This window comes from Gasterosteus aculeatus, chromosome 3 (assembly GCF_964276395.1).
Source record: "Gasterosteus aculeatus chromosome 3, fGasAcu3.hap1.1, whole genome shotgun sequence".
In the NCBI taxonomy this organism is placed as follows: Eukaryota; Metazoa; Chordata; class Actinopteri; order Perciformes; family Gasterosteidae; genus Gasterosteus; species Gasterosteus aculeatus.
Window position 1 is genome coordinate 8045643 of NC_135690.1, and position 21619 is coordinate 8067261.

General features: G+C 50.1%; 1 protein-coding gene across 1 annotated transcript; it reads left to right on the plus strand.

The window, feature by feature from the left end:
- The first annotated feature begins 876 nt into the window (after positions 1-876).
- LOC120815619 (uncharacterized) lies at positions 877-21554 on the plus strand. Its single transcript, XM_078098953.1, has 46 exons — positions 877-1004; positions 1112-1133; positions 1868-2128; positions 2232-2498; positions 2652-2921; positions 3337-3597; positions 3933-4193; positions 4595-4855; positions 4945-5205; positions 5308-5568; positions 5651-5911; positions 6003-6263; positions 6350-6607; positions 7096-7362; positions 7441-7695; positions 7794-8072; positions 8143-8403; positions 8496-8759; positions 8933-9193; positions 9298-9555; positions 9639-9908; positions 9998-10255; positions 10446-10706; positions 10793-11053; positions 11882-12142; positions 12263-12517; positions 12613-12879; positions 13224-13484; positions 13586-13843; positions 13935-14201; positions 14296-14559; positions 14658-14921; positions 15144-15401; positions 15494-15754; positions 16140-16394; positions 16511-16771; positions 17263-17520; positions 17615-17878; positions 17965-18228; positions 18354-18626; positions 18983-19243; positions 19359-19619; positions 19728-20018; positions 20313-20552; positions 20653-20706; positions 20885-21554. Exons 1-46 carry the CDS (start codon positions 960-962, stop codon positions 21151-21153), a joined length of 11412 nt encoding a protein of 3803 aa, XP_077955079.1. The 5' UTR covers positions 877-959; the 3' UTR covers positions 21154-21554.
- The last annotated feature ends 65 nt before the right edge of the window (positions 21555-21619 follow it).

Below are 21619 nucleotides of genomic sequence, written 5' to 3' on the forward strand. Positions count from 1 at the left end.
AAAAGGAAGAGAAGACAAAGAGACAAAGTTGCCAATTAATTGGTCTACACGTTCACAGAGGATTTAAGATAATTTACTGGATTTTAAGATTTTTCTCCAGAACCGGTTGGTGAAAACTGCTTTTACTGGTGGCAGTGTTCACATTTACAGAACATTTGCATGAATTAGATTTTTTAAAAGCAGTGTCAGACAGGAGACCCGCTGGTCATTTTTCGGGCTGGTTTTATTGGCCGTTGGGATGTTTTGTCTCACAGAACTTAAATTACAGATGTATGGTGATGTTGCACATATGACCAAATGTAAATTGTGTAACCATTAAATCACTATTAAATAACATGAAATATGTATGCTGAAATAAACGTATAGTATATTCTAAACACTCATACATTTACATCAAGATTTGCGTGTGTTCAAGCACGCCTGCTTCACGTACGTGGCAGACATTGGCTACTCGATAAACAGGATACATTTAAAAAAATACTTTGGGGTTGCTCTCTTTCTTTACAGTGGTTCAATGTTTAATGGCTTTAAACTGCTCTGAAGTTTTGTTTGATGAATGTTTTCTGACATGATTCTTATCTGTGATTTTACGGGGGAATTACTGAGTCTGTGATTTGTTTTATTACTGATCTTTTCATATATATTGTAAATAAAAACATACACTAGTTGGTCTACTTACAAGAATGAAATATTCTGGGATCAAGGATGAAGGGCAGTTTTAGGTTAAAGGGGTGGGGGATTGGAAGCGCCCCTCCCTCCGCCTGTGTCAGGAATCAAACTTTAATTCCTCCTCATGATGGCCGAGAGGCAACAGGTTTCCCCCCCAGTCCTCATTCAGGACGTCCTGATTGGTTCCCGTTGAGTTGATCTACAGCACTCAGCCTGTAGAGACTTCAGTTGAGCTGCTGGACCTGCATGTGGCTGTAACACACTGGAGCCCCGACAACACAGAGGAGAAGATGTGGATGCTATTTCCATCAGTCGTCCTCCTGTCACTCATACAGGTAAGAATGCATTTGGCAAATTTAGTTTCTTTATTTGTTATTATTATTCTTACATCACTTATTTATGTCATATTTTGTCATCATTTTTTATGTTGTTGTTTTTTCAGACACAGGATGTTTTGGCAACAGGTGAGTGTTTGGCAACAATTTATCTTTCTTCACTGATGTGACCAGATAGAAAAACATTAGCAATCTTCATATCTCCATTTCGTTATGTCTTCATCTTTACTTCTCTATATTGTCTATATCGGAAATAATTTAGAATTTTCTGAACTGTGGCTTATATATATATATATATATATATATATATATATATATATATATATATATATATATATATATATATATATGCTGAAGATTCACCTTCACAATACAAAGACACCAAAGGCTTAAGGTGGATCAGATGGAAACACTTTGAGTGATTCAAAATGATAGTAGCTGCTGACAACCATTAGAGCGCCAACTTGTTTACTAGTTTACTAGTTACTATGTTTTAACTATGTTTTTTTACCATGATTATTGAGTTTACATAAGTTAGTTGATCAAATTATATTTGTGCCTCAATTTTGAGCGCAAAATCAGACAGACATTGAGCACAAATAAATGCTTTTTGCCAACACACACGTAAAATTTTGAGTAATATCCTAATTTTGAATTTATAACAATTTTATATTAAAATGGTGCACGTGTGCTCATAATTGCATATTCAATGTTAGTCTGGCATCTTTTGTCTTAACTCCCAATAAAAAAAAGAAAATCAAGCAAAAAATGTTCAATATTAATCTTTTTTTAACCTTTTTTAACCTTTGATCAAGGTAGAAAAAAATGATATTCCCAGACGGGATAAATTCTTCTTCCTTCAGGATGTGATTTTGTGTCAGCGACTTCTCCCTCTGCATCAACACTGAGCGTGACGTGGAGCAGCTACGCCGGAGCGTCGGCCTACTCGCTGGACTTGAGGGTCGTGAACTCCAGCAGCGTGGCCCCTCTGGTGGTCATGCAGACTGCGCCCAGCACACAGAGGCTGATTCAGGGGTTAATACCTGGAAGAACGTATAACGTCACACTAAAAGTCTTTGAGTTTTTCACAGTTGTGTGCACAGACTTTAAAATAACCACTACAGGTAATAATACCAAAATTAAAAAAACAAAACATATTCAGTTCAATGAAACAAAACAGAAGAATCGTTCTGTTGAACGCTGTTGAATTGTCATACATTCCCACAGTGCCCGCCACATCTCAGATCACCTTTTCCAGAGCTCTTTCCAGTACATCCATAAGGTTTGAGTGGTCCAGCGCGTCAGGAGCGGACGCCTACATTCTGTTTGTGGAGGAATTGTTTAATTCTCCCGCAGCAAGTTTCAACCGGACCTTCGCGTCTCTGGGGGGACAAGTGGACGGCCTTGCTCCGTCCACAACGTACAACTGCTACGTTTTCTCATCAAACAGCGCTGGAAGAGGCGCCAGGAGCACCACGAGAACAATCACCACGCGTAAGTGCACCCGAGGGGCTCGTTCTGCTGATTTATGTAATGCAGAAATAGACATTAAGTGACGCGTGAGCCAATTCTTCACACATTCATGAATTCACGGGGATTTGCGAATACAGCAGATTGACACCTGTAATTTTTTAATGTTTTTGCAAGTGGTCCAGCCCCCAACCGGTGTGAGTGTTGAGTCGACGGGGAAGAGCACCGCCCGGGTGACGTGGGACGCTGTGAGCAGAGTCCTGGTTTATCAGGTGGTTGTGCTCGACAACGATAACCCCATCAGCAGCCGGGTCACCAGAGACACTTCCAACACATGGCTGGACATCGGCGATCTGGAGCCCTGCTCCACCTACACAGTGGGGGTGTCATCCGTCAATTTCTTCTTCGTTCCCGGGGAAGCCGCTAATGAGACACACACCACCTCGAGTGAGTATGATGATTCCTTTGTCAGAATAGATGAACTCCCACTGCTGAACATGTGCACTTCACAATCATAACTTGTAAGCCGTAGAGCAGTGGTTACGCTCTGACAAGATAAAAGAAATATGATAAAAGTATTTCTAACACACGCTTATCATGTGTTCTATGGGCTGTGCATGAACAAATGATCATTTTGTCTGCCTAAAAGTGACTCACAAAGTGATTTTACTTATGTTTGCGTCAATGAGATGCCAGAAGGGTCCAGTTAGACCCCTATGGAAAAACAAAAGTTCTAAATTTGGAATTTTGTGGCGTTGCCTGATACAGTAATTGAATGTAAAAACGGGCGGCAGACCCAAACAGAACATGAGGTTTAAATGCTTCTGAACATCTGTCTCATCTGTTCACACATCTTTTACAGCAATCAACCCGGTGACGACAGTCTCCGCGGACTACAGCTGCTCCAGCGGCATGGCGACAGTAACCTGGGATTTGGTATTCGGGGCCAACTCGTACAGAGCGACGGCCGTCGGTAGCATCGGCGCGTCCGTCAACTGCACGTCGACCACCGCCGGCTGCCAGATCACCGCGCTCAAATGTGGTGAGATGTACTCGGTCCGCGTGGTCACCATATCTGACGACTGTGAGAGCACCTCCAACGCCACCGACTCCTTCGAGACAGGTGAGCGGAGCACCTCCCACATGTATGTGCACAGCGCCACACACACACTCGCTCCGTGAATCCGTCCGGTGGGAAGCTGTTCAGCTTCCTCCCGTGGTTTTCTCCAGCTGAGCAGTGAAACACATCCAATGCCAGTCAGTCTAAAGCTCTGAACAGTCCATTGAAGTCAGAGACTTATCTCAAAGTGACATCTCGCTCAGCATGTGAGTCTGCTGTAAATCTCTACACTCTTGATCAAAAAGCTGCTCTCTGTGTAATTAAACTTCTTTCCCCCTAATTCAGCCAGATTTGAGATGTATTACACATTGATTGCATTTCAACGTCCATTCCCCCAGTGCCCTGTGCTCCGGCTGACGCTCATGTCAGCCACGACTGTGGCAGCAATGTGATCGTCTATAGATGGAAGCCCACCAACAACACCCTGTACTACGTGGCAACGGCTGAGGACGAGGACGGCAGGGAGACTGAGTGCAGGACGCCAGACAGCATGTGTTACTTTACCAATGCGCGCTGTGGTCAGTTCTACAAGTACACTGTGTACGCCGTCAGCGCTGGTTGCAACACAGAGGTCAGCCAGCCTGAGTTCGTCCGCACCTGTGAGTAAGACTTGATTTGTTGACGTAGAGGGCTCGAATGGAGGCTCACATTTGTTATTTTTTGAATTTGTAATACATTTGGTGGGATTCAGTATTGTTGTTGTTGTCGACAAATCCCACGAAAAGAGTCAAGTGCACAGTAGTTTATTTCAGACCCACATACAGGTTCGATTGAATGGAAAAAACAGCCCCCAATGGATGCATTTTTTCTAAGTAACGTTTAGCAGAAAACTACTACATTTGTTTTGGAATCATTGTAAAATCTTACTTTATTAAATTTGTCCAGGACTGCTGAAGTGCTTCAGTTTTTAATACTTGCATGAAACCAACGTAGCATCCAGCGGAAAAGCAAAAGAACGGAGAGTAAGTAGGTCTTCATCCGTCTCCCTCCTTTCCTCCAGCTCCGTGTGAACCAGCAACCGTAAAGACAGGAGCTGGTTGTCTCTCTGACACATTGTCTACAACCTGGGATTCGGCCGCTGGAGCTCATTCCTACACGGTGGAGGCCGTGGGAAACACTGGCCAAACCTACAACTGCACCTCCTCCTCCGACAGCTGTGCGGTGACCGGGGTGCCGTGTGGTGAGCACCTCAGCGTGTGGATCACCGCCTCCAACGACAACTGCTCCACCGGCAGGCTTTTGGGAGATGTTGCTCAGACTGGTATGTACCGGGAAACTCTGCTGGACGCTAAACGATCTCATTGATGTTCTGTTAACTTTTTTGATGAGCTCTTTCCCCCGTCTCTGCAGTTCCCTGTGCTCCTGTGAACTTCTCCGCGTCAGTGGACTGCAGCCAAGACTCTGTTAAAGCCAACTGGACGGCGAGCATCGGTGCTATATTCTACATGGCCGTTGCTAAGGACCAAAACGGGAATTTGCACAGTTGCAACTCGCTGGGCTCAAACTGCTTGATCGAAGGCCTGAGATGCGGACAGAATTACACAGCCATCGTCATCGGCTCCAATCTGGAGTGCAACAGCAGCGCCAGCGAGGAGGTCCACTTCATGACAGGTCGGTCGGAGGTTTGGACTTCTCTGGTTCAGAGATTCAAAAACGTTTAAAATTTGGATGCGTTGTGCAGCTAATCGACCAAATCCTCTGCCTCTGCATCAGCGCCTTGTCCCCCAACCGACATTGAGGCCTTCAGAGACTGCGACGCCAACCATGCCCTGATAGTCTGGGAGAACAGTCAACGCGCCGGCCTCTACACCGCAACCATGGAGGATGAGAGCGGCGCTCAGCTCAGCTGCACCAGCGACACGGTCAACAACTGCAAAATCATCTCTCCGCCCTGTGGGAAGAGCTACAACGTCACTGTGCACCACAACGATGGAACCTGCCCGTCCACCTCCACGCCCATCAACATGGACTCAGGTAGCGAAGCGGGACGGCTGAACCGTTGCTGTTTGGAAGAATAACGAGCGTTACAAATAACTCCTAATGTCTCTCCTGTTAGTGCCGTGCAGTCCGGAGGATGTGAGGGCCAGCGTGGCCTGCGTTACCGGCGAGCTGACGGTCACCTGGAACGTCTCCGTCGGCGCGGAGAACTACAGGACGTCCGTGTCCAGAGGAACGGGTCCGCCCGTGTACTGCAACTCCACGGAGACCCGGTGCGCCGTGGGCGGGTTGATGTGCGGAAGCTCCTACACGGTGACCGTCTCAGCGCTCGCCGGGACGTGCTTCTCTCGGCCGAGCGCAGACGTCAACGTGCAAACATGTGAGACGGGCCGACTTATCTCCTTGGAAAGGGTCCGAGACTCAGCGACCGGACTTTTGTCTCAAATTCCCCCTTTGTCTTTAATCCTCAGTACCGTGTCCTCCCACGAACGTCACGGCCGCGCACACGTGCGCTCCGGATTCCGTCCCCGTGTCGTGGTTGCCCAGCGGCGGTGCCAAGTACTACACCGCTATCGCTGTGAGCGACGGAGGTCACAGGTCAGAGTGCACCACCAATGAAACGTCCTGCGGCCTCCCCGGACTCCGGTGCGGAGAGGTTTACCGCATCGCCGTGTCGGGAGCTGATGACAAATGCACAAGTCAACCGAGTGGCGCTTTCTCTTTGAATACCGGTAAAAAACAACACTGACCAGCAGCAAGACTTAATGGAAGTGTCATTCGTCAAGACTTGACGTTTGACTTGTTTTTTCCTCTCCAGAGCCTTGTCCTCCCACTAACGTATCCAGCCAGCTGACGTGCAGCGCCGCCACCGCGCAGGTACACTGGCCCCCCGGTGCAAATGCAGCGAGCTACGCTGTGGAAGCCACCGGCAACGGACAGACCCTCACCTGCAGCAGCCGCGGCCCCAACTGCTCGCTGAGCAACCTGGTCTGCGGCCAAGCGTACGACATCCACGTGGCCGCCGCCGACGGCAGATGCGTCAGTAACTTCAGCGCCCCCTTCAGGCAAGAGCCAGGTACTGAGAGAGAGAGAGATGACAGTCAGTGAGCGATGTCATTAAGTCATATGCGACACTTCTTGTGGTTATGCAGGGGGGGTTTGGTCACTTTTCATTTTTTCTGACTCAACATGCATGTAAAAATACACACAGAGTAACATAGCGTGAGGTAAGGAGTGTTGAGATAATTTGGGGAATGCCTTTCTTTTTATTATTTTATTTTAACTTCATCTCAGTTGACTCCAGAAACTGAAACTTGGCAAGATATATATATATATATATATCTCACTTTAAATCACAATTTGTCATTTGCACAGTTGGGTTGTTTAAGCGTTGTTTAGACAAATGTCGAGGTGCGGGGAAGTAGAGTTTTGAGCTAAACCAGTTTTCTTGTGTTTGTGCGGCGCTTCGATAACCGGGAACGACTTGCATGAATCTTTCCATCGAACTCCCAGCAAGAAATTGAACAAGTACATTTCCCAACTTTGTGTCCTGTCTCCCGTCAGTGCCGTGTCCTCCGGAGGACTTCAGGACCGAGCTGATGTGTGGCACCAGTGACGCGACTGCCAGCTGGAACACTTCTGCTGTGCATCTAAACTACAGTGTCGTCGCTGTGCCGCTCGTCGGTGACATCAGTTCAGTCATGTGCCACTCCAGCAGTGCCAGCTGTGTGCTGAGTGGTCTTCAGTGTGGACGGACGTATAACGTCTCCGTCAAAGCTTCCTCTGGCAGCTGCAGTGGACAGTATAGCCCCCCACAGACTCTTCACACTGGTAATAAAGCTGATGCAAGGATGCTCATTTCTATGAACTTTATTTTGTTTTACTACATGCAGTGATGTCTTCCTCCAGCACCGTGTGCCCCTGAGAGCCTGACGGCAGCGACGGACTGCGGCGCGGACTCTCTCCGGGCCTCCTGGAGCGCATCTCTTGGCGCCACCTCCTACACAACGACGGTGTCGGGCCCCGATGGCTTCTCCAAATCCTGCTCCACGGCGGACCTCACGTGCACCGTCTCGGGCCTGCAGTGTGCCAGTCGGTACAACGTCACGGTGACGTCCCAGCGCGGCTGCGCCAGCTCGCTGACTCAAACCGCCCTGACGACAGGTTTCATTCAACGTATTTGTTCGCATTTAATGTAAAGCATTTTTTGTGACTCTGATCACAGGATGAGAGACATGTCCTCTCTTTGCCTCCTCCGCCAGGACCATGTGACCCTGTCAATGTGACCAGTGTCCTCCAGTGTGGCTCAGACACGGCCGCGGTCTCCTGGGAAGCCGCTGCCGGGGCCGTGCGCTACACCGTGCATGCTAGAGAGGCTCTAAGTATAGTACACAGCGCTCCGCACTATACTTCCTGTAGGAGCAGTACTACTTCTTGTCAGCTCAACCAGCTCCAGTGCGGAACGCTTTACAACTTGACCGTGATGGCTGAGGATGCCACTTGTAACAGCAGTGGAAGCATCAGTACAATCCTGACGACAGGTAAAATATTCATTTTATTCACGTCTTTGGAACCCGATAACTCATCCGTCCTCTCATCTCTCTTCCCCAGCTCCTTGCTCTCCCTCCGTCCGGAACAGCAGCCTGATCTGTGGCACCAATTCTTCCTCTGTGTCATGGACGCCGACGGCCGTTGCCACGGGTTACGTGGTTAATGCGACAGCTGCAAACGGGCACAGGGTTTGGTGCAGCGCAACCGGTGCCACGTGCACCCTGACGGATCTCCTGTGCAGTGAAACCTACACGACCACAATCGTCGCCCGAGGAAGCCGGTGTGACGGTGTTCCCGGCTCCAGCACCAACATCACCACAGGTGAGTGTGGGAGAGATTGTCAAACTCAGTCGTTTTTTTGCTTTCTGGTAAACTCCCGTCTCTACATGCTGTTTATCGTGCTTTCTTTTCAGCCCCCTGTTCTCCAGCGATCTTATCCAAGGAATACAGCTGCGGTACCAGCGCGGCGGTGGTCAGGTGGAGCGACCCCGCGGGAAGCCTCGGCTTTCTGGCTCAGGTGGCGGGAGGAGGAGGAGGATACCTGGATACCTGCCAGACTACAAACACCAGTTGCGAGTTCCAAAACCTGCCTTGTGGCTTTGATTTCCATTTGACAGTCCAAGCTCAGGGGGCACATTGCAACGGCACCCCAAGTGTCAGTGAATCGATTGAAACGGGTCAGTGATTACAAACATGATGCCATGTAGTCCAAGACAAAACCCCATGAAACAGCAAATTGACTTTAATCTCTTGGCATAACAGCAAGGAAGTGTATTTCCTATAATGTCAGACAGTTGGCTGAACCGGACATCTTAATAACCACGTGTCTTTCTTGCTATTCCCTCGCCAGTCCCTTGTGCCCCGCTGAATGTGAGCGCCACACTGGTCTGTTCCAACCAGTCAGCCCTGGTCTCATGGCTGGGAACCCCCAGTGCTGCAGGGTACAATGTTACTTTGACGGGTCGGGATGGACACACACACTGCGCCCAGACCAACGCTACCAGCACCCAGCTACCGGACATCCACTGCGGTGACACCTACGGCGTCGCGGTTACGCCGTACTCCAAGACATGCACGGGACGCCCAAGTGCACTTTACACCTTTGACGCTGGTGCAGAAAGACCCAAAGTCATACATCCATGTCAAACAACAAATATGTCATCACATTTCAGCTCAGAGAGACAATATCCTCATGTCTTCTTCCCTCACCTCCAGGTCGTTGTGCTCCGACCAACGTCTCTGTGTCTACGGCGTGTGAGGACAGCGCTGTGTCCTGGTCTCGTGTACCAGGGGCCGGGATGTACATAGCAACGGCAACTGCAGATGATGGACACAATCACACGTGCATCTCCAACTATTCCTGCTCATGCAATTTCACTGACCTACGCTGTGGGCAAACCTATGCTGTCAGCGTTGTAACTGTGGACCGGGGCTGCTGGAGCGAGCCCAGCTCAGCCGTGCAGCTGAGAACAGGTGGAGGAGCAAACCTCAACGTCGACAGTAAAGAAACACAGATGTAGCACATTTCTTACTAATTTCCCTCTGTTTGATCCCAGGCCTGTGTCCGCCTACCAACTTGACAGGCCATGTCAGTTGCGATACCAACACACTAACCCTCACATGGGACAAGAATCCAGTGTCCGGGGCCGCGTACACCGTACAAACTGAGAGGATAAGCGGCGCTCTTCCTCCTTCAATGCACGACACCTCTGATACCTCACACACATTGACCGACCTGGAGTGTGGACAGACGTACGCTTTCCGCATCGCGGCACAGGACGGGAACTGCCACAGCAGCTACAGCCCGCCCGTGAAAATAAGCACAGGTAGGACGCGTTTCTACGGCAACGCCTGCAAGCGCTTTACCTGCAGCAGTAAAGGAAATTACCATAATGGAAAATCTTTTTTCCTTCAGTCCCTTGTGAGCCAACTAACTTCACCGGTCACGTGGACTGTGGCACGAACAAAGGGAATTTCTCCTGGTCTGAGAGCAGTGGAGCAGGTTTCTACACCGTTGAGGTGGCAGGGGAGCACGGCCACGTGGCGTCCTGTTCCTCCAGCGACACCTCCTGCGCTCTTAGACTCGACTGTGGCCGGACATACTCGGCTGCACTGGTGGCTTCCACAGAAAGCTGCAACAGCAGCAAACGGGCCGGCATCACCTTTGACTCTGGTAAGATGTACGGCCGGGACCTTTGCCAAGAGGTTTGACATGAAGAGACATTACAAGACTATACTTGTATGCCGCTTTTCTGGTCTTAAAACGCTTTTACCTTACCAATCTCACCATATCAACATGACCTTTCCATGTACATATCTAGTGTAAATGATGCTCATACCTGCACTGAAACTCTCTGCCGTAGCTCCGTGTCTGCCAGGAGACGTCTTCGCTGAGCTACAGTGTGACAGCAATGTGATGAATGTGAGTTGGACACAGGCCTCGGGCCCCGACGAGTACACCGCCTGGGCCATCAGCACCGAGGGCCACAGAGCATCCTGCAACTCATCGTCCAACTCCTGCTCCATTCACGATCTGCAGTGCGGCAAGGTCTACGAGGTGGTGGTCACCTCGTCCTCCATTGAGTGCGAAACCATTGCTGGCTCAGACTACGAGGTTCACTCTGGTCAGTGCAGTGCTTTAATGTCCGTAGCACGAATATGAAATGCTCTAGATGTTGACTAATGCGCCTCTTCTCTCGACCGCCTGTAGCTCCTTGTAAACCCGAGAACACCAATGTCGAGCAGAACTGTAGCAGCGACGTGGTGACAGTAGAGTGGGACCAGAGCAGCACCACACAGAACTACACCGTGAAAGCCACGCGCGCTGCGGGTGTCAACTCCACCTGTGAATCCGCCGAGAGCAGCTGCTCCTTCCTGGACCTGAGCTGTGGTCAGCTCTACACCTTCACTGTGGTGGGACATACCAACGTGTGCAGAAGCGAGATGAGCTCTCCCACGGAGAAGCTTACCGGTAAGCTCACTAAGTTGAATTTGACAGCAATTTGTCTATTTTCTTTTTTGGTGAGGGTTAGGGTTTAAAAAGTAGTACTGTGATGCATTGAATATGAAAGAATACATGTGCCTTATACAGCCATATCTTTTAATTATGGCTTACCTTTGTGGTTGAGTGATCAACGCTGCAAGTGGCTACTCAAATGTTTCTGGATAAAGATTTTTTGTTGACCAACATGAACAGACGAGCCAGTCATGCATGTAAAAGCGTGCATGCATCTCTCCATCTGGTGGATGAATCGTGGTACTGAACTCCCTGTATGATATGTTATGTTACTCTAAATGAGGCCATATGAATATGATTGATGGATTGATGAGAACAAAGCCAATTATGATCACCTCAAATTTCAAATGACACTAAATTAGCCAATGTGAAGATTCTTCCTCCACATACCTTTACTAAAACCTCAACTGCACTAAAACCTGCAACTTTTCTGTTTCCCTTTAGTACACGTTTTTGAATAGTTAATGCTCAGACGTTGGTTAATGATGTAGATTTTAGCTTGAAAATGCATCATTCCAAAATATCACTACATTATAGCGTAACAGTTTTTACATCTTTCATTGCTTCAGATGTGTTTAAATAGACTTTATAGTAACAGACTTTCTACACATGCTTGCTGATTGTGGCGCATCGATATTGTGGTGTCAATCCACTCATTTAAGTCTCAGGAATTGAACAAAACTAATTGTATTTCTGAACATAAATTAACTGTTTCTTTAATTTTAGTGTGTGTTTGTATTAGTTTCCTTCGTTTATCTCCACTGTGCCTCTCTCCTTTTCTAGCCCCTTGTCCTCCCACCAACGTGTCAGCTGTACTGAACTGCACTACACTCAACGCTCTGGTCAGCTGGAGGAGCTCAGCTGCAGCCACATTCTACACCGTGCAGGCGACCTCCATGAATGGACACAACTCCTCCTGCAGTGAGATGGGCACATCCTGTATCCTCAACGACCTGGTGTGTGGACAGGACTACTCTGTTGTTGTGGGGGCCATGCACGAGGGCTGTCCTGGCCCGTCCAGTGTCCCTGCCAGACTCACTACAGGTGCGAGCACTTCAGACCTTGGAAACATCCGGGGCCAAACAGTATATTATTATATATTACAAACAAAAGAACAACAAAGAAAAGGAAATACAATGCGGTTCCATGTTTGTCTCCCTCCAGAGCCCTGTGCCCCCACGAATCTCTCTATCCTCTATAACATGAGCACTGCTCAGGTGACGTGGGGGGCAGCGAGAGGTGCCGGCTCGTACTGGGTCCAGGCTGTGACAGGACAGGGCTCGACGGTCACCTGTAACTCCACCAACACCAGCTGCTCCCTGAACGGCCTGCAGTGCAGTCGGATCTACAACGTCTCCGTGACGGCACGAAACCTGGACTGCGACAGTACGATCGCCGAGACGCGGCGCCTCGTGACTGGTGCGTCTTCTGATCGGGACAAGATGTGGTACATTGTGCGTCGCTCCCTAATCCTTCAATGTGTGTGTGTGTGTGTGTGTGTGCTCTTCGTTCAGAACCCTGCCCGTCCACCAACGTTCAAGCCAGCATGTCGTGTGAGCAACTAAGTGCGACGGTTTCCTGGCAGCAGAGCGACCTCGCCGTAGGTTATGTCGCCTACTTTGACAACCAGGAGGACCACAACGCTTCTTGCGTTGGGTCAGACGCAGACTCCCAATGTGTTGTCTCAGGACTGATGTGCGGCACCGTGTACAACGTCTGGGTCAAGGTCTTAGGCTGGCAGAACACCAGCTCTGATAGCACAGTTACCACGCTTACATCAGGTGAAGATGAACTCAATATGTACGATCGATTACACGTATTACATAAACATCAACAAATATATCAAGAATAATCGTGATGATCAAGCACATTAAATTGAATCTAAGTAGACAGTTCACTGAAAACCCCCGAATGTCGATCTTACCTGACCAGCGTCTGTGAAGAATGTTATCGAGCCATTGATTCGCTCCAGTAGTTGTTGAGATATTTAACTGTGGGTTAAAGGGTTGGCAGCTGACTGGCAGCTGACTGGCAGATCCACGTTGTCTTTCATGAAGGCTAAGAAGAAATGTGTAGCTGCTCCAATGCATAAAATACAATTTCATATTCTTCCAAATACCTGCAGTACCTTGTCCGACGAGCTCCATCCAAGCTGTTGTGGACTGCGAGGCCCAGTCTGCCACCGTTTCCTGGCAGCCAAGCGCTGGAGCCGCGTCCTACGTTTCGGAGCTTTCGGCGTTATCAGGCGGCGCCACCAGCTGTGCCACAAACCAGACCGAATGTCACTTCAGCTCGCTGCAGTGCGGGGAGGAATACGACGTCACCGTGAAGGCCCTGGGAGATTCTTGCAACGGCACTGCTCAGATGGCGGGACACCTCACCGCGGGTACGGTTTGCTCCCCTGTGTAACCAAACAGCACGGCCTTGTTCGCGTTACATTTCTCATTGAATGCGGCTGCCATCAATGTAAAACGTTTCTCCCTCCAGTGCCATGTGCCCCCGCGAACCTCTCCGTCCACTACAATGCGAGCACTGCCCAGGTGACGTGGGGGGCGGCCAGGGGTGCCGGCTCGTACTGGGTCCAGGCTGTCACAGGCCAGGGCTCGACGGTCACCTGTAACTCCACCGGCACCAGCTGCTCCCTGAACGGCCTCCAGTGCAGTCGCACCTACAACGTCACCGCGACGGCACGAAACCTGGGCTGCAACAGCGCCGTGACCTCTGAACCCTCTCCTCTCACGACAGGTTCGTAATCTGACTGGGAGGTGTGCGCGAGTCGTAGCACTACTAGGCGGGTGTAGTTTTTCTTGAATGTGTGTGTTTGCTCGTCGTTCAGAACCCTGCCCGCCCACCAACGTGGAGGCCAGCATGGCGTGCGAGCAACTGGCCGCCAATGTTTCCTGGCAGCGCAGCGAACTCGCCGTGGGTTACGTCGCCTACTTCGGCGACCAAAATGGCCGCTACGCTTCCTGCGTTGGCTCGGGCGCGCGCGCCTACTGCGTTGCGTCCGGGCTGATGTGCGGCGCGGTGTACAGCGTCCGGGTCAAGGCGCTGGGTCGGCAGTACAACAGCTCTGACAGCGCGGGGATCTCTCTTACGTCGGGTAAAGGCAAAATTAGTTTGTGGGCAATCTCTGTCCACATTGTTTGATCGTGGCGTCCATTCATAATCCCCCGCCCCCCCCGTTGTCTCCTCAGCCCCGTGTCTGCCCAGCGAGGTGGAGGTGGAGGCCGACTGCAACTCGGACGGCGCCGCCGTCGTGTCCTGGAACGCCACACATGGCGCGGCAAACTTTTCGCTGACGGCCGTTGTCGGTGGGCGTCTTCAGACCCTGTGTGCGACTCAGCAGGACCGCTGTCATGTGACGAGCTTGACTTGTGGGGAAACCTACAGCCTCAGCTTCAGCGCCGTGAACGAGCAGTGCAGCCTCACGGCGCCGGCGCGCGCCAACCTCACCACGCGTGAGTGTTGGCGGCAAATCCTCGCGAGCGTCTCTGGAAGTTGGAGATTGTATTTGTCCAAGATGTAACCATCGTTCCTAAAAACGTCCTCTTTTCAGGTCCTTGTCCTCCTCAGCGTGTAGCTGTTGACCTGCAGTGTGGTTCCCGCACCGCAGTCCTGTCCTGGCAGCCGAGGTCTGATGTTGAACTGTACGAAGCGAGCGCCGTCAAGACGTCCGGAGGGGGGGTGCTGACGTGCAACGCGACAGGCGCTACCTGTCCGTTCGCCGGTCTGGAATGTGGAGAGATGTACAACTTCACCGTGAGAGCACAGCGTGCAGGCTGCTGCAGCCAGGCCAGCACCGCCGTCCTCATCCAAACAGGTGCTTTTATTATCATATTATACTTATTGGACCAATGCATAACTGCTGATGTGTGTTACACATTAAGAAACTAATAAAACACTAATATAACATACATTATACTTTTATTTCATACATTTGTATTAAAAAATGGCACATTTATGGATGAACTTTGTTTGTGCGTCCGGCTTTAGTGTTTCAACAAGGCTGAAAATCATCTTAGTTGTCTTTCTTTCCACTCAGAGCCCTGCCAGCCGGTCATTGTATCTGCTGAGGCGCCCTGTCAGAGTGAGCAGGTCCAGATCTCCTGGCACCAAACGAGTGGTGTTGTGAATTACTCTGTAACGGCCAGCGGGAGCCTCGGATATGTGGAGGTCTACAATACGACCCGGACCCTTCTGACTGCTGTTTTGCCATGTGGGCAGAACTACAACGTCACGGTGCAAGGACAAGGCAGCGGGTGCGCCAGCATCCCCAGCAGCCCCGTCTTCTTCAAAACTAGTATGATCTTCTATCTTACACCGTGGGACACAAGGTGCTCCTGTCACAATCGTATGTGCATATTTTAATTCACCGCCTCCCTTTCCCTCCAGCTCCATGTGTCCCTCGCAATGTGGCAACCGATGAAGAGTGTGAAATTAACGCTGGCTCTGTCAGCTGGGGGCCCACTGATGGTGCTGAAACATATGTTGCCATAGCGACGGGGCTTGAGGGCCACACGCACCAGTGCGACACCAACATCACCTCGTGCTCCTGGAACGACCTTCACTGTGGAGAAGTGTACAGTGTTGTGGTGAGAGCAAAGGAAGGCAACTGCACCAGTCTGCCTAGCAACACCTCTGTCGTCCATATGGGTACGTTGTGGACCGGTTGTTGGGCATAAACAGACAGGGGTCAGTTAGATCATTTCCAGTGCATTCATTCCGATTGATTGCGAGTGCAGTTTAGGCTTTTAGTCTGTGAACAGCTGGACAGTTTATGCAAAAATGTGATATAATTAAACACATACGCAGCTTAAAGCCTCCCATAGGAATGGAATAATGGATGATTACTTGCTTGAATTTAAATCAAGTGTTGTCCCTTTAATTAGTAACATGTGGAATATCTCTGTTCAACACACATTCTAGGAAATGATTATGATATAACAAATCTGTAAAATAAAGTTGTGATCAACACATATATTTACAGAACAATTAAACCCAGCTCGGTTTTAACATCGACCCTCCTTGTATTTTTCAGAGCCGTGCGTGCCTCAGAATTTGACCGCCACTGTGAATTGTGGAATGAACGTTGTTTCACTGAGCTGGGACGGCGCTGAGAACAATCATTATGTGGTATCAGGAGAGGCGGGAAATGAAACAGTCGAGCACAGGACTTCCGCCACCACAGCGGACTTTTCTGACTTCAGCTGCGGACAAAACTACAGTTTCACAGTAACACCTCACAACATGCACTGTTCTGGAAACCCCAGTGCACCTGCTTCCATAGAGACGCGTACGTACCGATCATAAATCAGTCGAGCTCACTTTTGAGGGCAAACAGATGAAACGTTTAAAAGCAAGTGTGTGCTCAAACAGGTAATAATTAACTTTTGTGTCTTCTTTTCCCAGGGCCTTGTCCACTTGCAGGAATCTCGACCATGCAGGACTGTCTCGCTGGCATCGTCATGGTAACCTGGCAGACCAGTGATGGGTCAGACTACTACACAGCCACCATGCAGACTGAAACGGGCGTCTCAGAAATGTGCATGTCTGAGTCTAATGAATGCTGCGTCCCTGGCCTGACCTGCGGGTACAACTTCTCCGTGTCGGTCACGGCCTCCAACAAGCAGTGCAACGTCACCTCCACACAAAGCACCAGTCTGCAGTCAGGTGGGGCTCAAGTGTTTACTTGTGTCCTGCTATGCAATCCTACATAATTCATGACAACCAAACAGACTTGCAACTTGGGAAGAATCTTTCAGTTTTTCTGTTGGCAACCAATTAGATTTGACTTCATTTAGACACATGTTGTACTTTTAGGTGGCAAATTGAGTTTTTACATTCTTGTTTTTTTCTTGGCATGTGACCTCACGTTGTTTGGATTATTACTTTCACTGAAACGTTTGATTTAAGATAATAACTCTGATACCAAAAATACAGCATGTTGGTGTATATTAAACCAGATACTGCAGCTATATGCATCTTTCATGAGCTATAATCCATCTTTTTTTTATTTATTGATAATTAGTTTATTATTGTTTATTTTCTGTGGAACCATTCCCTTTCCACTGTTACTGATGATCTAGTTCCCATCACTCTTTTACACACACAAGAATAATTGTTGAACCTTGATGGAGCTCTCGTCCGCCCTCTCCTCGCAGTGCCCTGTGCGGCCACCAATGTCTCGGCCATCATGCACTGTGCTAACAGCACCGCTCTGGTGTCCTGGGCTGCCGGTCGGGGTGCCGTGCAGTACTCCGTGATGGCCCGCGGCGGTCGAAGCAACGTCAGCTGCCAGACCTCAGACCTCAGCTGTAGCCTTGAGAACCTCCCGTGTGGCCGCCGCTACACCGTTCAGGTGGTGGCAATGAATGACAACTGCTCCAGTGTCCCCAGCCAGCCTTTGTCACTCGACTCGGGTAACACGTGCGCTCTTATACACCACCACAGTTTCAAAACGTTGTGCTGCGTACGCCAAGGTTTTTTTACTTTTAAATGTCTTCTTATTACCAGCTCCCTGCCCGCCTCAGAATGTGAGTGCAGAGGTCAGCTGTTTGTCGAACAGCATGACGGTCTCTTGGGACGCCGTCGAGGGAGGAGACAACTTTACGGTGTCAGCGGTTGCGGACAACGGAGGAAGCAGCGGATCGTGCAACACCACAAACGCCGCGTGCTCCATCAGCAACGTGACCTGTGGAAACACGTACACGGTCGAAGTCACCTCGGTCAGAGGCGCCTGCCGCAGCCAGCCCAGCCAGGGCCACAGCATCACGGCGGGTACGGGACAAACAGCTTTAGAACGCATCCGTCCTTGTTTAAATCTGTCGAGGATGCCAATTCAAACTGCCGTGTTCTCTCCCCAGCTCCCTGCCAGCCTCAGGGAATCGGAGGCAACCTCAACTGTGTGACCAATTCTGCGTGGATATGGTGGGACGCGGCTCCAGGGGCGGACAGTTACACAGTGTCGGCTGCGGGTGGATGGGACTATCGAGCCAACTGCACCACTTCCTCCAACACCACATGTGAGGTGAAGGACCTGGAGTGTGGCAAGCTTTATAACTTCAGCGTTACCGCTAAGAGCAGCAGATGTGAGAGTTGGCCAAGTGCCGCCATCCACTTGCAGACAGGTAACAGATTTCTCACTGTGTGAATAAAATGGACAATGTACATTTAAAATAATGCCCAATCCAGAGTAACACAGAGAGTGATGGCAGCTGCAGCGTCCATTAACCGAACGCGTCTCTTCCTCCAGCCCGCTGCACCCTCTCCGGCATCACAGCGGTGCCTCTGTGCCACAACTCTTCCATCCTCGTCCTGTGGAGCCTGATGGACGGCGGCGGCGGCGGAGAGACCGTGTACACCGTGACAGCCGAAGCCAGTGACCGTAGCCTGCTGTCCTGCAACAACACCGGCACCAGCTGCTACCTCGAGGGAGCCCGCTGCGACCTCCGTTACACCGTCATTGTTGCCGCTTCATCAGACCAGTGCAGCGGCCTCAGGAGCCCACCGTACACGATCAGCATGGGTACGTGGGGGCTGTTTTGTTTCCTGGCTTAGTATGACTGTAGACAGATGGAAAGAGTTGGCCCGACTCTGGCAAAAGGTGGGACGATTCAGCCAAGCAGCGCCTCCTCAGCTCAGTAATTAACACATTGATGTGTGAAAACAACTGTGTGTGATTTTATAACATTGTGCACGTGACTTAAAATATTAACCGTTCATCTACAATATGAACTCTTCATGACTGAGTAAGCAGAATCACAAAGGGATCTTAAGGTATAATTCATAACAGGTTTTCCGAATTGACCAAATAATGATACTTTTTTGTCAAATTCTGACTGAAATGCTGCTAAATCCCGACCTCGTTTCCAACCTCTCCAGAGCCGTGTCCGCCCGGCAACTTGGTGGTTAACGCCACCTGTGAGGACAACAGTGCCCAGGTGTCCTGGGGCGCCTCCCCTGTAGCCGAGACCTACCACGTCGTCGCCGTGGGTGGAGACGGACACGTCCATGCCTACAACACCACCTCCACTAACTGCACCCTACCAGAGCTCCACTGCGACCAGCAGTACACGGTATTCGTGACTGCCGGCCACGAGAACTGCTCCAGCGAGGCCAGTCAAAAGGCCACACTCAACACAGGTACTTGTGTTTGTGTACTAGAGACGCACAGAGCGTACCAGCGGGTGGACATACACGCGCATGATACTACAGCAATGTTAGTTCCAGCAGTTTGATCTTTCTATTTTCCGTCCAGGTCCCTGCCAGCCCGACGGTCTCTCCGTTACTTTCCAGTGTGACAATCAGTCGGCGGTGCTGTCGTGGACTCCCCGAGATAACGCCGCGCGCTACAACGCCTGTGCCCGGGCTGCAAATGGAGACATGTTGTACTGTCACGGCACGGAGCCCACCTGCACCATCCAGGCCCTTGAATGTGGAGCGGTTTACAATTTCTCTGTCCAGGCCTCGGACGGGACCTGCAGCAGCTCCTTCAGTGAGCCGGTGCAGAGTGGAGCAGGTACGAGGGCTGCGCGTAATGCCCGCTTACTGTGTGACATACATGCGTTCCAGATTCACCCCCCCCCCCCCCCCCCCCCACTCCCCCTCTCTCTCTCTCTCTCTCTAGTTCCCTGTCCGCCTGGCGCTGTTGACGTGCAGCCACTTCCGATGGAGAGGGAGATCCAAGTGATGCACTTCAGCTGGACGCAGATCGCCTGCGGGGACGTCGAGTACAAGCTGGAGTTAACGGGAAGTCTGCCGGGAGACGGCAAGGCCCAGTTCGAGCTCTCTTCCTATTGGACGAGCGGCACGTACTTTGAGATTCCTCTCCCCTGTGGTTCGTCCTTCTCTGCTGCAGTGGAGAGCAGGAACGCTGCCGGCACCAGCGTCCCATCCGGGCCTCTCAATCGCACAACAGGTGAACAGTGGAGTCTTTATTGTAGCGTTTACGTAATTTTAGTAATTTGAAGAAAACTTGCTTGTGCCCGTCCTCGTCCTGCAATGACATTCCAAATATAAGGTGATTTTTCTTTCCTATTTATAATCTAAAGGCTATAAAAAGATTTCTTGGTCACAAGTGACAATGTCTCCTGTGAGAAAGGCCAGTGGTTGTTTCTCACGTAACTACGACTGTGTACGGTTTTATGGAAAAGCACCAACTCAAAACCAAGTTTACAGATGTTTCAACCATCTCCAATGTCTCCTCCTCCAGCTCCCTGTCCACCGTCGGGGGTTGTGTACAGTGGTAACAGCTCCTTTGCCAGAGTCGCGTGGAACGCCTCCGCGCTCGCCACCACATACACAGTGTACGACAACAGCGCTGCGCCAAAGGCCCAGCTGTGCAGCACCGAGGGGCTCGCGTGCTCTCTGTCCAACATCACCTCCAGCAACCTGGTGATCACAGCCACAAACACAGCCGGAGAAAGTGAAACGACCACTGTAAAGACAGATGGTAGGAACTTCTGTGTGTGTGTGTGTGTGTGAATGTAAGCGTGGAGCGGACGCTGTACGTGAAATGATGAACTTAATGGATCTAAGCCCTTTCTCCGCAGTGTCAACCCAAGGACGCAAAAGGAGAGATCTCAGTGGACAAAAGCCAGAGCACGGTGAGTTTGTATTTGTGAGGGAAGATGTACAAAGACGGATTTACAACATTAAACCTAATGTCACCTTTATTAGCATTATTGCAATATCAATATTATTCCACATTTATTAGATAGAATAAAGTCTGAAGACCAGCCTGGACCCAATTCACAACTCTGACTGGTTCTCTTCCCCCAACAGGAGGCCTCTGGGCCCCCGTGCTGAAGGTCACACAAGCAACGGCAACAGTTATTTTTATTGAGTGGTCTCCGATCGATGGAGCCTCCCACTACAGGCTGCTGATCAGGGAGCAGAGCAGCTCCAGCGAGCCTCAGGCGATAACAGTGCTGGGGGAGAGCATCATCCTCACCGATCTGGGCCCCCACTCGGCTTACTGCTTCTCCGTGTCGGCCGCCGGCGGGCCGGAGTCAGAGCCGGCGTGTGTGCAGACGGGGCCGGTGCGCCGCTAATAAGAGAGCGCTTGTGTAGACGAAGCGAGGGGGAGCCACTCGTGTGGGTCATAGAACATACGAGGACTTTAGGTCTGATTTTAGCGTGATCTAACATTTCTGTTAACTGCACAACTGGTTTGGAGGTGTTACTCACGGAAATAGGTCTTCTGAATGACAACCAATGACTAATCCATCTGTATGAAAATACAATAAAACTTGATCCACTATTGGTTGAGGTTATAAATCTTGGGACTAGTTCCTCTTCCTTTTTTGAAATTGCAATCACTTGTTTAATGACTTAAAGTTAATACATTGTTTGACGTGTCCTGGGTATTTGCTTGGTACTTTTTCTAAAAGAATATTTAACATGTATATTTTCAGACTGCATTCTATTAAAAATATAAACATTTTATTTGCATTCAGCTTTTGTGTCTCAATTCAATGATTCTAGTTTGAACTTTCTTCAGTAACATGTGCTTGTATG